Source organism: Lonchura striata, chromosome 26 (assembly GCF_050655825.1).
Source record: "Lonchura striata isolate lonStrDom1 chromosome 26, ASM5065582v1, whole genome shotgun sequence".
Taxonomy (NCBI): Eukaryota; Metazoa; Chordata; class Aves; order Passeriformes; family Estrildidae; genus Lonchura; species Lonchura striata.
In genome coordinates, this window is record NC_140728.1 from 7,187,048 (window position 1) to 7,203,185 (window position 16,138).

General features: G+C 48.3%; 2 protein-coding genes across 4 annotated transcripts in view; both read right to left on the bottom strand.

Moving 5' to 3' along the window:
• BCAS2 (BCAS2 pre-mRNA processing factor) lies at window positions 1-3,655 on the bottom strand. The gene is made up of 7 exons (XM_021535329.4): window positions 3,535-3,655; window positions 3,358-3,450; window positions 3,021-3,091; window positions 2,245-2,406; window positions 1,528-1,578; window positions 919-999; window positions 1-428 (listed from the first exon to the last, which is right to left on the bottom strand). Exons 1-7 carry the CDS (start codon window positions 3,625-3,627, stop codon window positions 299-301), a joined length of 681 nt encoding a protein of 226 aa, XP_021391004.1. The 5' UTR covers window positions 3,628-3,655; the 3' UTR covers window positions 1-298.
• Window positions 3,656-3,996: 341 nt separating this feature from the next.
• Window positions 3,997-16,138, bottom strand: part of DENND2C (DENN domain containing 2C) — a 29,014-nt gene continuing 16,872 nt past the window's right edge. For 2 of the 3 annotated variants that reach the window (XM_021535293.3, XM_085561378.1), the window contains exons 9-19: window positions 14,163-14,272; window positions 13,428-13,497; window positions 13,013-13,090; window positions 11,715-11,855; window positions 10,947-11,095; window positions 10,422-10,599; window positions 10,053-10,094; window positions 9,019-9,124; window positions 6,101-6,340; window positions 4,948-5,034; window positions 3,997-4,388 (exon numbers count right to left, since the gene is read on the bottom strand). In XM_021535293.3, coding sequence (XP_021390968.3) covers window positions 4,357-4,388; window positions 4,948-5,034; window positions 6,101-6,340; window positions 9,019-9,124; window positions 10,053-10,094; window positions 10,422-10,599; window positions 10,947-11,095; window positions 11,715-11,855; window positions 13,013-13,090; window positions 13,428-13,497; window positions 14,163-14,272 — 1,233 coding nt within the window. In that variant the 3' untranslated portion in view covers window positions 3,997-4,356. Of the gene's footprint in view, window positions 4,389-4,947; window positions 5,035-6,100; window positions 6,341-9,018; window positions 9,125-9,464; window positions 9,482-10,052; window positions 10,095-10,421; window positions 10,600-10,946; window positions 11,096-11,714; window positions 11,856-13,012; window positions 13,091-13,427; window positions 13,498-14,162; window positions 14,273-16,138 lie in introns of those variants that run through there. The other variant, XM_085561377.1, reaches the window with a different exon arrangement.

Consider the following 16,138-nt stretch of genomic DNA (forward strand, 5'->3'; position numbering starts at 1 on the left):
TAGCAAAACAGGATTTATTAAAGGCATAGGGGAAAACATGACAACACCAGCTCCTGCTTTAAGTATATAAAAAGTTAAACAATTCACAGTACATTGAGTGGTGCCTGTGACACACTTAAATATGATGTTTTGAGTCCACCCTGCTTCTTTCTAGAATTTAAAACAAGGAAAAGAAATGATGGAAATACTTTTACCACCTCACACATCTGCAACTAGAGGTGTCTACAGACACAGCATCTCCAAAGTGTCAGGTTTGCAGTTTTTGACACATGCAGCACTAAGATAAGTCAGGATAAAGTCACTGAAAGTCTTGCTGGATATTCTCCTTGTTTGCTTCCCCATGCTGCTGCTTGATTTGTGAAATTTCATTTTCCAGCTGCACAATAGTTCGTTCAATCTCATAATTTTTACTGACAAGAGAGACCCACCTGGAAGGGAAAAGAAATAAAAAGAGCCTTTAGGTGTTATGTAAACGTCCTCTGGTTAAAAATCAAAGACAACCATTCCTTCAAATCTAGCAGAAACACCAAATAATGCTATAGTTGACATCAATGGTCATTGGAACAACCGAAGTGACAATGAATAATTTTTAACCCTGTTAAACCTGAAAACACAAAAAATGTAATGACTAGACTCATCCACCAACTGCCAATATTGAGATAAAGAACAGTTTAAGACAATTTAGGAAATTTGAAGCAGCTAATAAATACACTCTTTTCCTACCTGTTGATTCACTCAATTTCAGTAAATATAATATGGAACCAAACTACAAATACCTTAAAACACTTCCTGCAAAGCAACAGTATCCTACAGCAGCACCAAAGGATCACTGAATTTCAAGTGGAAGAAGAATTTCAAGTAAATTTCAAGCAATGGAGAAAGCTGTGGAAGGGTTAACCGAGAAATATCAACACTCACGTGGATTCCATCTCTCTCAGCTTAGCCCCAGCTGTGAGCTGCATGTTCTTCCTCTGCCAGTTCAGGTCTTGAATGTTTTTCCTGGGGAGAAAAGGATGCATTTTTATTTCCTCATTTCTTTGGCATCTGCAGTACCTGTTGCTAATTTCCAAGTACACTCAATCCCTAGAAGTACTGCCAGAAAATATTTGTGTAGCCAGGACTGTAATGACAACATCCAGATGGACAAATCTCAGTACAGGGCTCACAAAGAGCCCTGAGATAAATAAAAGTAAAAGGCCAAACCCAACATCAGGGAAGATGTCCTTACAGAGACAATTGCACACTAAATTATCAGTAGTGAAATTAAAGCATTGCTACATTTCAGGGAGGGTTCCACAAATCCAGAGCAGAGATTTAAACAAATCAAACACAGAATTTTGAGTAGAACAGACATGATGAATGGGACTGGGGAGGGAAGGGTCACATTTCTTCATCATTGTTTTTACTGGGTCTTTTTCCCTGTGACCATGGCAGCAGCCAGCATACACATCTTCCTTTGTACAGCTTGGGGGGAGAGAAAGGTTCACTTCCAATTTCAGTACAAAAATATAAATAAGAATGACCCACCTCAATTTCTGAAGCTCTTTCTGGGCTTGTTCTATCATATGAACCAGGTGCCTGATGACAGAATGCAAGCAAAGCATTAAAAACACACAACTGCTAAAATTTCAGCCCCATTTCATCTGACATTTAACTTCTCAGAGTTCAGGATTCAACAAGCCCCTGCAGCACCTTGTTCCAGCCAGCAGATCCTTTACCTGCTTCCCTTCTCCTGAGCTCAGGAACCCTCTGCCTTCTCCCTGAGCTACGTTTGGCATTCCTTTGACCTACTCTTCTATCTAAGGCTCAGCCAACCCTTCTCAAAAGTGGACATTAACATTCTCTCTCTGAATTAACCCCAGTACTTCCTGCAGCCATACTCTACAACCTCTTCTTAGCTTTTGCAGCAGCTTTATTATGGCTCCAGGCTAAGCCCAGGATCTGTAGTAACTCATCTCCATTTCCACTAGTGAGTTATTTCTTCACAGGCTATCACTAGCCTTAATTAACACCCACCAGCATCAACAATAACCCACAACATTCAAGAGTGGGATGTATTAAACACATTCTGTTTCTTGGCCACAGAGACAGCTTTGAGATCAGCCTCCTCTTTCACTCACAGCTCTCTCACAGGATTTCATCTATTCCAGGCTACATTTTAGAGATCCCCACCGGATTTACACCCAATAAACAAACAGAAATCAACACAGAACTTGGTGCTCAGCAGAGCAGCTGAGGCCTTACTCGTTGTACACCTTCCAGGCATTGCAGCCGTGCTGGGACATGAGCTCCAGGTTCTCGATGCGCACGGCCTGGTGCTCCAGCTGTGCCATGGAGTTGTTCACACACTCCTGCCACGCCGTGATGTCGTTCTTCTGCCCAGAGGAGGGGGCGGGCAGCTCGTACCTGCAAAGGGAACGGGGCACCGGGCACGGCTCACCTGGGACACCGGGCATGGATTACCTGGGCCATGGCTCACCTGGGGCACCGGGCATGGCTCACCTGGGACACGGCTCACCTGGGACACGGCTCACCTGGGGCACCGGGCACAGCTCACCTGGGACACGGCTCACCTGGGGCACCGGGCACGGATTATCCAGGACACGGCTCACATGGAGCACAGTTCACCTGGGACACCAGGCATGGCTCACCCGGGGCACTGGGCACGGCTCACCTGGGACACGGCTCGCCTGGGGCACCAGGCATGGATTACCCAGGGCACAGCTCACATGGGGCATGGCTCACATGGAGCACAGCTCACCTGGGGCACCGGGCATGGATCAAATGGGACACGGCTCAACTGGGGCACAGCTCAACTGGGGCACGGCTCACTCAGGGCACTGAGCACGGTTCACCCGAGACACCGGGCACAGCTCAAATGAAGCACAGCTCATCCAGAACATCGGGCATGGCTCACTTGGGACACTAGACTCAGCTCATCCGAAGTATTGAACACGGCTCACCCGGGACACCGGGCACGGCTCACCCGGGACAGGCACTGCCCTGCCGGCCCCACTCACCTCTTCATACTGAGCAGCTCCAGGGGCTGCCGGGCCGCCAGGCGCTCGAACTCGTTCCGCATGATCTCGGTCTGCGGGGAAGGCAGCAGTGAGGGACAGGGGCGGAACAGTGCATGAGACAAGCGGGCACGATGGAGACAGGACACAAACGGATAACGGCGGAGGGACAGCCGGGGCAGGGGCGGAGAGACACAGGAGGGGTACGGGCACACGAGAGGGGTACGGGGCAAGGACGGGGACAGGCAGGGTCTGTCCCAGCCAGGTCACGGAGTGGGGCCAGGCGGGGTATGGGGGCACCGGGCCGGGCTCTGGGAGCTGCCAGGCCGCCTCAGCTCACCTCGAAGGCGCTGTAGTCGTGCGCGGGCAGGTAGCTCAGGTAGTTCTTGGTCGGGCGGTACCGCCGCGTCTCCTCCTCCACCAGCGCCGCGGCCTATCGCACACGGGGCGTCAGGCAGGCGGACAGCCCGCCCGCCGCCCCGGCCCCTCCCCGCCGCCGCCGCGGCCCCGCACGCACCGCCTCCCGCACGCCCGGCGCCTCATAGCCCTGATCGAAGTAGGGCAGCGCATCCACCACGACATCCCCGGCCACCAGCCCCGGGCCCGACATCTTGGCCGCGGCCGCGCGCACTGCGCGTGCGCAAACACGTCACGCCCGGCGGGGCGGTGCGCTGCTCGGGCACAAGCCCCGCCCCCCGAGAACAAACCCCGCCCCCCGAGGCCAAGCCCCGCCCCCCGAGAACAAGCCCCGCCCCTCCGAGGCCAAGCCCCGCCCCTTCGCGGCCCCGCCGCTCCCGGTTTGACTCCAGCTCCGGCCCCGCCGCTCCCGGAGCGATTCCAGGCCTTGCCCCGCCCCTCCCGGAGCGATCCCGACGTGGCCCCGCCCCTCCCTGCCCGGTCCCGCCGCTCCCGGAGCGACTCCAGCCCTGGCCACGCCCTCCCCGCCAGGCCACGCCCCCTTAAGGAACGGAGACACGTGAACGGTTGGATCGATGAGCTGTTATTGATCCACGGAACTGGTTATCGGTCCGTGGAACTGGTTATTGATCCGTGGAACCGGTTGTTGATCCATGAGCTGCTATCGGTCCAGGAACTGGTTATCGGTCCATGGAACTGGTTATCAATCCAGGAGAGCAGCTATCAATCCATGGAAGTGGTTATCGGTCCATGAACTGGTTATTGGTCCATGAGCTGGTTATCGGTCCATGGAACTCGTTATCGATCCATGTACCCGCCGCACACCCGGAGCCCCCGGCCCGGCCCTCCCGGGGCACAGCTCGGTCCGGCCCCGGCGGGGTCCGCGTTCCCCCTCCCGCCGCTGTCCCGCAGCAGCGCCCGGTCACTTTTTCTGGAGGAATTTCATTTTACTGCCTGCAGAGAAAAAACAGCATTAGGAGCTTTAGGCGAGGGTGGTGAGGCTCGGGCACAGGTGCCCAGAGCAGCCGTGGCTGCTGGTGGATCCCTGGAAGTGTCCAAGGCCAGGCTGGACAGGGCTTGGAGCACCCTGGGACAGTGCAAGGTGTTCCAGCCATGGCAGGACTGGTCCCACCCAAATCATTGTGGGATTCTGTGAAATGGAGACACTCCAGGACTCATCAGGCAGAGGAACTTAAGGTGGAAAGCCACACATGACCACCTCTGCCAGCAGACAAAACTTCTGTCCCCTGGGCATGTCCCCAGCCAGGACCAAAGTTAAGGAACAAGCATGCAGAGCAGCAACTTCCACAAATTTCATCTAAAGATACAATATTTTAAAAAGAAAAGAAAAATCTTACACAGTGTTCAGTGTCCCCTGAAGGAGTAAATGTAAACAAGGGAACCCAGATACAGAAGGAGAAGCCTTTCTCTCTTTTGTAACAAGTGAATTATTCAATAGCTACAATTAATTTAAAAAATAAGCAATGAGCAAAAGCAAGGGGTGTTCCTTTACCAAGGCTGCGAAGGATTTTGTTCATTCCAGTTCGTTCTGTCTCTGGAATACTCTCCAAATACTCCAAGGCACGGACCTCAAAAAGGCCTAAAGAGAAGAAAAAATTAAAAATCACTCACCAAATCAGTTATTCCACCATTTAGCACGTGGCATCATGATTAACAAGGCCACAAAAGGAAATCCTGCATACAGTGTGTGTAAGCTGCAGGATCAAGGAGAAAGGACAGAGATGCAGAAATTCTTTGCTTTATAAACTGAATTCTTTTGAGTAATTTAGAAGGGCATGGGGCTATTCCATGTGACAGAATTCCAGCAGCAGAGGCAGGTGGCATTGTACTTCGAGAGGAGTCTGTGGAGCAGACTTGAAACAAGAAAGTGATGCCAAAACAAGAAACAAGAGGGCAATGCCACTGATGCCTCAGGTTTTGGCTTTTATATTTTTCAGATTCTGTGCTGCTTTAGTGTGTGGGTCTGGGGTCCATATTAGGGGATGGTGAGCTCTCTGCACAGAGCAGGGAGACAAAACAATTCACTATCTGGGGACCAAGGACAAATGATCCAAATCTCAGGCCCAAAAGCACAAACAACGTGGGATGAAGAGAGAAAAACAAGAAGGATGGGACTTCATGGGCTGGAGCTGTAATTGGACAATTAGCTCCAATATGCAAATTGAGCAGAACTTATAAAATTGAGAGACCTCGTGACCAGTTGTCCATTTTTTATGACCATTTTGGTTCATCTTGGGTGCAGCCCTGGCTGGGCTCTTGTGCTGCCAAGGTGGATCCATTGAGGAGATCCTTTTAATAAATCCCTACTTTATTCTTTAGCTCTGTCTTGTGGGTCTCAGATTCAAAGAGAGAAACAGAAAGTTTCTAACCAGGCAGAAGGCTGGGAATCTGCTGGAAAATAATGTAAATAAGAGGTTTATCTCCTTATTGTTCACATTGTTTATAGTTAAGTTCTATCACTGTTCGTCAAGCACTCTGCACCAATGGTGTGGTTGTTCTCACTTCGGGACCAATGGAATTGTCTGTATAAAGAGCGGTGCATTCTGAATAAACCAGAGTTTTACTCTCACAGCCTTCTCCATCAGTCTATTCATTCCCATCCTGCCTCGACAGCGTCACTGCCCAGCTCTTTCCCAGGGCATCACCTTTGGCCAGGCTCTTGCTGAGCTCGCGGTCCTGGATGAAGCCGGCGAACATCTGCGTCTCCATGAAGCAGTGCAGGAAGTGGCGCACGGTGCGCGAGCCGTGCGACTTGCGGAAGGGCTCGCGCTGGAACACGCGCTGGCCCTGCTCCGTCACGTTCATGTGCAGGGAGTAGTGCCCCACGATCTCCACGAAGAACTGCACAAAAGCCTCCGAGACCAGGGAGTTCAGGGTCGTGGCACCTGTGGGGAGGACATTTGTCACTTTGGTCATTCCTCTCCTGAGGATGTGTGTCATAGATTGCGAGGCAAGATGCATTCAGTTGTTGTCTGTTAGAGGTGAGGCAGTTGTCTTCTGTTAATTGGGCAGTTTTCTTTATCTCTTCCACAACCAGTCCTTTCTCAGGGGAGTCATCTGCTGATAACGAGCTACTGAATGTCACACCACGACTGATAAAAGTTACAGCATCCCATTATGAGATGCTCCACCCGGAGGGAGCATTTCTACCTGGATATAATCTTGAGTTTCTGGAACACCATTATGGCTTTTCCTGCACTGGATTACCCAGAGAAACAGCTGCCTCTTCAGAGGAAAACTAAACCTTTTTCTACAGGAACTGCACCCTTTTCTTCAGGAACTACATCTTTTTCTACAGGAACTACACCCTTCTGTGGAACTACACCCTTTCATACAGGAACACTGCTCCAACAGAACCACACCTGCCACTCCAGGAGGACTGCAGCCATAATTCCCAATTGGACTGCAGCCAACACCCTGACCAACAGGGTGTCAGGTTGTGTTCTGACTCTGCCAGTGTTGTTTTGGTTCACTGCATTGTTTATTTTGTCTTTTTATTTTCTTCCTTAATAAAAGAACTGTTATTCCTGCTCCCATATCTTTGCCTGAGAGCCCCTTTAATTTCAAATTGATAACAATTCAGAGAGAGGGGGTTTACATGTTTTTGTTTTTTTTTTTTTTCATTTCAGGGGGTGCTCCTGCCTTTCTGAGCAAACACCTGTCTTTCCAAACCAAGACAAGGTGACAATCTGGTCAGAGAGAGAGAAAGCTAGATTGTAGGTTTTCTGCTTCCTTTTTCTACCTCTATTTGGGTCAGGATTGAAGGCACTTCAGATGGTATTTCATGTTCAGACTCAGGTGTTTATAATTTCCTATCAATGTTCCAGTCTCACAGCAGTGAGTTCTGCAGTCTTTCATTAACCAGGCACAAAATGGCCAACTATCTCTCGTTACAAGGTCTTTTGAGGCTAAACTATCCAATTAAGAAATGACAGCTAAATTATTTTCTTTTTTAACCCAATAACTGATCCCTTGAAGCCTGCACTGTGGACTACTCTGTCCAATTACAAACCACCACCCAAACCCATGGAGAAGAAGGAAGAAGAAGGTGAAAAACAACCTGCCTCAGCTCTAAAACCTCCATCTTGATTCATATTTATTTCTATATTCTAAAACCCCAAACTCTAAGTTTTCCACCCTGTGACATTCCACACTTCCAACAAACTCCACACCCATAATCCCAGTGCTGCTAATTAATTTTGGAAGCCTTCCCCACAGCCTCAGGTCAATGCAGTGCTCTCTTGCAGGTCTGTGCCTTTCAGCACAGAAAATTTAAAATTCTCAGCATCCAGGGTTCCAACACTAGATAAGCTTTCCCATGAATTGGTCTGAGGGAGCTGGAGAGAAAGAATTAAAACAATCCATAGGTGGTGTTTTGTAATGAGTTGTTTTCCTCATAAGATGTTTACCAAAAGGGTGGGTTCTTAATTAGCCAATGGTGATGTGTTTTAATTAAAGGACCAATCAGGTCCACCTGTAGAGAAACAGAGTATAAAAAGGAATGGGTTTTTAATAAAGTGGTTATTAGCCTTCTGACCTAGAGTCTGTGTCACTTATTACCCGTTCCTGACTCAACAGGGACACTCTCCAAAAGCTGATAGGCCAAGAAACATTTATAATGTATTGTAATTAGGAAATAGTTAATTTCTGATTGTGAGGGTGTGAATTATAACACTGCATTATCTCACCCTTCACATGAGACTGAGAATGGAATAAAAGTTTTTAAAACACCTCTCAGTTGCCCCATCTCTGGGTCAGCACAGGGCTTAATGTGACACTCTCCTAAAGGAGGAGTGGCTTTTTCAGAGAGCTCAGTCACTTTTTGTGCTGTCTGTCTCAGACTAGGAGATTGCAGGTGATTGGTATCAAAGAAGTCTCAGCTCAAATATTCAATTTCCCAGTGTCAACTTTCTGCTGCAGCTGGGACAGGTTTGGTTCTAAAGCTTTTCCAGAATTTAAAACATCCATAATTTCATTGTCCCTGTCACACATCTGGTGTGTAACGAGCTGTCAGCTTGTAACAGGCTAAGTTTAATTCTCTTCAAAAATTAGGCAAACTACAAAAGACAAACTCTCTGGAAAACAAACTTTGTTTTTATGGAATTATATAATTTGTTGGTGCCATTCTCTCAAGCCACTCAGAGCTTTTTAAGTTTCTCACACTTCCTTATCTGATGAATCATGTATAAAGCAGTTCAACTTTGAAAATGATCGGCGCGATTACCCTCTAAAATACAGAAATTTGCTACATTCACTGAGAAAAACATTGTCTCTGCCACTTAGAAAAATACAACTGGATACAATTAAATTCAAAGCACAATGGAACTGATGCTGTTGGCCCAAAGGAAAGCACAGTTCTGCACACACTGATTGTGAAAAGAGGAACTGTCAGCACACCAAACTTCTCAGACATTCACAACAAGTTCTCAGCAAGATCACAGGGAAACAGCTCAAGTGTCACTTCTTAGCCTTTATTTCAATTTGCTCATTTTTATCAACTCCATGGTAGAGATCTGCTAATAGGAAAACATTTTTCCCTAGAAACTTTTTCCACAGAAAGTACCTTGTGTGTCACTCTGCTCGTGTGACAGGATTTCACTCCGTTCTTCCAGGATTTGTACAAGTGCAGCCTGGAGTTTATGGGGCAGGATTTCATCCTCATCTGATACCTACAGACAGAAACAGCCAAGGACTTTTGTGTTACTCGCATCAGCAGGAGAACCAGGGGGTTGATTAGAAATATTCATATCATGCCTAAAGCAGTTAGAGAGGAGTTATTCTGTGATATATCTTAAGGGAGACAATATATTTCTCTTGCAGCCACAGGAATTAAACACATTTGCTCAGCATGCCCCAAGTAGATTTTATTAGCGTCACACACACAACTGACCACCACACAGACTCAGGCTTATTTCACCAGTAAAACACACAAAACCAATAAAAGTCTGTTGAGAAAATATGACAGTTCTCAATAATATGGTTTTAAAAAATCCCCCATTCCTTTAATACCTTTCTCCAGTTGCAGGCTGCAATGCAAAACAGAACAGTGAGGCAAGGAAAAGGAGAAGCAAATATCCTGAACTAGTAATAAAATCTCCTGTATTTTTATAGCTACTTGTCTGGGGATGCAGAAGCACTTTTGGGGAAGTTCAGCAGAGAACTCCAAGTGAACTGTGATCATTTGGTCCCTAGACTGTCACTCCTGGGAAAAACAAGAACCCAAACCAACAAAACACCCCCCAGCAGGGTGAGAGAGGAGAAAGTGCTGTACAGAACAGGGAGAGACAGACAAAAAGCAGCAGAGAATCTCAGGGATCCCCTTCACCTAAGAAACCAAGTGAGTTTAAAAACTCAGCTCAGACAAGCAGCATCTTTGGCTTTGCAGAGCTCTCCACCTCATGCAACCTTAACCATGCAACAAGGATTTGTAAACCTGTTCCCTTCTCTGTCAGTTCAAAATGATTACAAGGTATTTCTTCAGCCACTGGAGTCTCCATATGAACACCAGTTTCTCCTGATTTCTTTTTATTATTTTCTTTCATCAATGCCTTTTCCTGGCATAAACCCATGAGTTACTGGTATTGTTATTTCACTCACCTCTTGCAAGAACTTGTCAGCACAAAGATCAACAATCAGAACCTGGGGAAACATAGAAAACACACTGACTCATAACCAGGTATGTTGCTGTATAGTAAGAAAACCCAGGTTTTTAATTTGTTTTTTTAGATGTGGGATGTTTTTTTAAATAGGGCTGTCACACACAAAACACAAGTTTTGCATAGGTGCAGTCTGCCTCTGAGAACAGTGAATATTTTTGACAATGCCGGAATAACCTGACATTTATCTGGCAAATTCACCAAGCACCTCAGAGAACTCTGAGAGCTTATACTCAGACAGAATCCAGAGATTATTCCAGAGAGGTCAACCTCATCCCACTGACATTGTCTGTGCCTCGCAAATCCTCACCTCCTCTATGGGCAGGTCCGAGAGCTGTGGCAGGCAGCAGGAGAGGATGCCAATGAGGAATGGGGTCGGAGAGCACACGATGTCGATCATGGAAGCTGGCAGGACAGGGATGTAGGTGTGCTGCCAGGTGAAGGGGTAAAGTGTTGCCACTGCAGCGTGCCCACATTTAGACAGAGTGCTGGAGAGGTGGGAGAAGCACAGGGAGGGTGGTCAGTGTCTCCTTCAGGGCAGTCTGTGCATCAGCAGAGGCCCCAAGCACCCACTTCTGAACTCAGTTATGGGGAGCTAAAACCACCATCAAACCAGGCTAAAGAAGCAGAAAGGAAACATTCCCTTATCTCCTCTTGTGTAAACAGCATGCTCCCAATTCTAGGCATGCACATGCTGTGTGGGGAGTGCAGAAGGTTTTCAACTGGAACTGCAAAACTAGACAAGCTTGCACATGGGACAGGTCCAAATGCAGAAGAAACAATAACATCCAGTGATGGCATCCGTCAGGAAGAGCTACTCAGACCTATCTCTTACCTTAAGTTGTCGGCCACAAAGATGACCCTCCTTTCCAGCAGGAGAGAGGCAAAGACCCGGATGGTGTGGGAGACACTCAGACACTGCAAGAGGCACTCAAAGTCAACGTGCTCCAGCCTGGAGTCCAAGGGGCGGCACAGCTCCATCACCTGAGAGCACACAGAGACGGGGAGAGCTGGGGGAGCAGCCCAGAGCAAGGAGCTCAGCCTGAGGTCAGAGCTCAGCAGCTCCTCCCAAGGGACAGGACCAGAGGCAGGACCCAGGGAAGGGCTGGAGCTGTGCCAGGGGAGTTTAGCTTGGGTATCAGGGAAAGATTCCTCCCCCAGAGGGTGCTGGGCACTGCCCAGGCTCCCCAGGGAATGGGCACAGCCCCAAGGCTGCCAGAGCTCCAGGAGGGTTTGGGCAATGCTCCAGGGATGCACAGGGTGGGATTGCTGGGGTGTCAGGAGTTGGACTCAATGATCCTTGTGGGTCCTTTCCAGCTCAGGATACTCTCTGAATCCATGATTCTACAGAGAATCCCTTGACCTAGACAGCTGGCATGGGGCAGCACAGAAGAGTGCCCCAGAAGCTCTTCATTAAGAAGCAGAGAATCACTTCCATGGCAGCAGATTCCACAGCAAACACATCTCTGGGACAGCCTCCCTTAAAACTTCAGGACGTTTTCTTCACACTAATTACTTCCAGGCACCACTGTGCAGTTTGCAAAGAGCCTCTGTGCCCCAGAGACTGAAGAGAGAGCAGGCAGCTCACCGTGACCCGTGTTACCTCATCTCCTGCTCCTGGCAGGAAGCTCCTGACGGTGATGGTGCGGCCCGGGGCGGGGAACGGCGCCTCCATCACGCTGCGCATGAAGGGGTGCACCAGCGCTGGGGACATCTCCCGCCTCTTCTCCACCTCATCCAGGATCTGCAGGGAAACACAGCCTTGGGTCACTGCTGCTGCTGAGCAGAGGGGAGAACCCATCAGAGCATTCCCACGGAGAAGGCTTCACACAGACCCACTGCCCTCTCCCACCTCGCTTGGGACCCCTGTGAAATTCATCCCAAATGTCTGAATGGTCAAACAGGAACAGCTTCCTGTCAGCACAACTCTCCACTCTCCTCCTACTGGAAGGAAATGTCTTCTATGTAGTAATCACATTCTCATTACTTAGAGGAGTTAAGAGGAGGAACACCCATCCCCCTCCCCAAGAAACCTCCCTACAATGCTGTTCTAGAAACTCTGTGCTCCAACAACCAGAACCATCTTTCATCAAAGCTTGTCCCTGTACTCTGTTGCAATAACTGCTCTTTATCTGCAGCAGCTTTCCCTAGTCTTCACCTCCTTATCTCCTCTCCTCATGGTGCTACAAAAAAACAGGGGAGATCCAACCTTGTCCCAAACTGATTTTCTATTTCCAAGTCACAGAAGAAGAGGATGAAGGGGCACAAAGAGGATGAAGGGGCACTGTGGCAGCAGTTCTCTGGCCACAGAGAGCAGGCACAGACTTTCCCAGGCACTGTCTGGGGAAGGCTGGGAGAAGATCAGAGAAAACAATGAGAAACAATTCTTATCTCCACTTGTTGCACCTGCTGTTGTGCCCATGTGGAATGTGTCATGGAGATTTGTTTACTAAAGGGTGATTTCTTAATTAGACATTAGACAGTGCTCGGATGGATTGACCAATTAGGTCAAAGCTGTATTGGACTGGCTCTAAGGGTTACTGAGTTTCTTAATAAGGATAGAATAATATAGTATAAGATGATATAAAAAAGCAATTGATCAGCCCTCTGCAATCATGGAGTCAATGCTAATTATTATCCAGCTGGAGGCCTGCAGTGACAGGGGCACCCTCAGTAACACCAGGTATAAGAAGGCCCTTCCTGGCAGTAATTGCTGAAGGATTTGTGCATTGGCTGACAAGGCTCAGCACCTGCTGATTTTATTTCCCTGCTCCAAGCAAAGACAGAGAGGAAGCGCCACTCTCCTGGGATGAGCTGCAATCACTAAGCCTGACAGAAGATCCAGTCACTCTGTGGAGCCTGCAGGCTGTCAGGGCTCAGGAACAGGCTGTGCCAGCTCACCTTGGAGAAGAGGTTGAAGCAGCCCAGGCGGCTCACGATGCAGTACACCTCGGGCAGGCGCTTCCCTTTCCCTTCTGGCTGAAAGGCAACAGCAAGCTCTGCTGAGAACAGGGGGGCAAGGAACAACCCAGCACCCACACTGCAGCTGATCTGCAGAATTCCTTCTGCTGCAGGCCCCCTACACTGATGACTACGAAGGTTCTTGAGGAACACCCAGTTCCAGGAGCTGCTTCATGCCCAGAGCCCATTTGGCTGTTTCTGAGCACCATCGTGACCCTCCCTTCTGCATCCCAAGGGCTGGCACCACCCCAGCAGCACAGGATGGGTAGCCCACATGGAAAAGCAGCCCTGAGTCATGTCCTGACAGTGCTCAGACAGTGCTCCCTGTACCCCCAGCCCTCCCAGAGATGCTCACCAGGAGCTTCCTGCAGTACCCGAACCAGCGGCTGCCGTCCTCCCCCGTCAGCACAAAGGAAAAGGTTTCACTGAGGAACAAGGCAGAGTCAGGGTTAAATTCACCACACAGCTCAGGGGGAGAGACTGACAAAACACACAAACTCCTGGTCATGCTGTCAGGGCCAAGGCATGATTAGAAAGACTCTGGGATCTGTTCAGGGTAAAAACTTGCAATCCATAAACTTTTCCATCTCTCCCCCTTCCCAGCTCCTCTCACTGTGCTTTTCCATCTCTCCCCCTTCTCAGATGCTCTCACAGAACTTTTCCAGCTCTCTTCCTTCCCAGCTCCTCTCACTGAGCTTTTCCAGCTCTCCTCCTTCCCAGCTCCTCTCACTGAGCTTTTCTAGCTCTCCTCCTTCACAGCTGCTCCTCACTGAGCTTTTCCATCTCTCCTCCTTCCCAGCTCCTCTCACTGAGCTTTTCTAGCTCTCCTCCTTCACAGCTGCTTCCCCATTCAGCCAAGGAGCAGAAGCACTTCCAGCCCTAGCAGCTGGCCCTGGACAAATTCCTCCTGCTTACAGGAAAGGCAGCAGCAGCCCTCTAGCCCAGCTCCATACCTCATCCTGCCTCCTACCACAGGGATTTCCTGGATCCTTTCCCCTCTTCCCCTGCTCTGGCTGCAGCTCCTCTGGCACAGTCCAAAGCTTTCAGCATTGCCTGTTTCAGTCACAAGTTTCCAAAACCAAATCTTTACCTTTGAAGGTCTGATGAAGGGAACCAGTCTTTGGGATCTGGAAAGCAGAATTTGGGAATGACCTTTAGCCTCTCTTCAGTATCCTTTGATGGTCTGAAGGGATGTTCAGGCTGGAGGGGTAACAGATGCATTTCAAGTCACTGAAGTTAGTGCATAGCTGCAGCATTTAAAATACAGAAAGCATCTTCCTGACACTTCCAAAGGCTGATCCATCCCATTGCTAATGCACAGGTAGAGGAGAACATGCTCTGATCATTAGCAGATTCCCAGTCCCCTCTTGCATTTTTCCTACTGACTGGACCTTTGTAAAATGGCCCAGCTTGGTAAGGACAGAGTAAGGATCTACAAGCATGGCTAGGTTTATTGGAAAATGTAGAAATGAGCCCCAAAATGATGGCTGGGTCAGCCTGCCTTGGTTCTACTTCTAGGAGACTTGAAAATACTATTAGGAACAGGAATGTGTTCAGCTTTTGATGTGCAGATCACTCATAACTGAAGTGCAACCCTGAATCATATGTTCCAGCCACACCACACGTGGGTTCAAATCAAATCCCTCAAGGACTCCAGGACATTTTCCATGCCCAAAACTGCCCAGAAAAGGCAAAAGAAAGGTGTTTAGATAAGAGGTTCCATAAGAAATGTAAGGAAATTTTACACATTTAAGTAGGAAATGCCCCTGAGAAGTGGAAAGTTTATTGCATGAAGTTGATTTTAGGCACTCAGCACATCCAGGCTATTCCAGTACCCCAAGCTGTGACAGCACAAAGTGTTAGGAAAACAGAACAGCATTTTCACAGAGTGACACTTGTACAAAAGCTTAGATGTCCTTGGGCACACTGCCCAAAGCAGAGGGTGACAGCAGATTACTTGGAAGCAAAGCTAATATTAGAAGGGAGACACCCAATCTGACCCACTGTCCCATCTAAGTCACTCACCAAAACACTTTCCCTTGAGCAGAAGATAAATAAATTTGAAAATATTTTTTTTTGTGTCAGTGCCTTTATAAAAGCCAGTAAAGAGCAGAAGGGGAAGCCTGCCGTGCCCTTCCCAAAGGCAATGGACAGACTGAGAGGCTGCACCAGGGAAAAGCCAAATCTGCTTCACTCCTTTCTTCCTCCCAACACTCTAAAGTCTCACTTTTAGTAAGTTTTATTTGGGTGTGTTCAGTTTTACCCATTAAATTAACACTGTGCACTCTTTCTGCTGTAGTTCCTTATTCATCTTGTGAACCCAAGGCATTTACACACTTAAGACACTTGGAGTTATTTGCACACAAATCCTTTGGGACACTATGGGATCTGCTGGGTTCCCACACAACCTCCCTGAATGGATCTGACATCTCCTCTGTGTGGATGAATGCAGAGTCCTCAATCATTCCTGGCTTTCTGATGGCATAGCCAGAATTGCTCTGTTCTGTTTGCAGTGGAAGGCATCAAGACACTGACAACTGAATATTCATCTCAATCTGGTACCACAGAAACATCAAGGCTCCCTCTCAGCTTCCCAACTTAGTTCACTGAGCTATAATTCAGTCACACACAGGTTTTGTCACCCATTTGGCTGAACAGCTTATTTCAAAGGATTTGGTTTAGCTTCAGCTTCCACAGCTCTCCTGGTTTTGGGGGCTTGTACAAACAGCTTTGCCATTTTTTTATTATTCTTTCTCAAAACAGTACATATAAGCATAAAAGCCCTGGGATTCCAGTTCCTGAGCACCATCAGTGCTTCACTCATTGTTTGTAAGGGACAGACTGCCAGGATGAAGTTCCTGCCAGCTTTGGGACAGAGCTCTGCACTCCTTCGTCTCCTTTAGCTGGTATCAAATACCCCATGGCTTAATAAAAATTTGAATTAAGTAGGAAAAAAGCAGTTCAAAAAACACAATAAACTCATTATCAAGACACATATTCAACAACCTCCTGACACCACTCATTAGGTGTGTGACAGAGCAAGGTGCCTCACATTCCAAGCCCAGG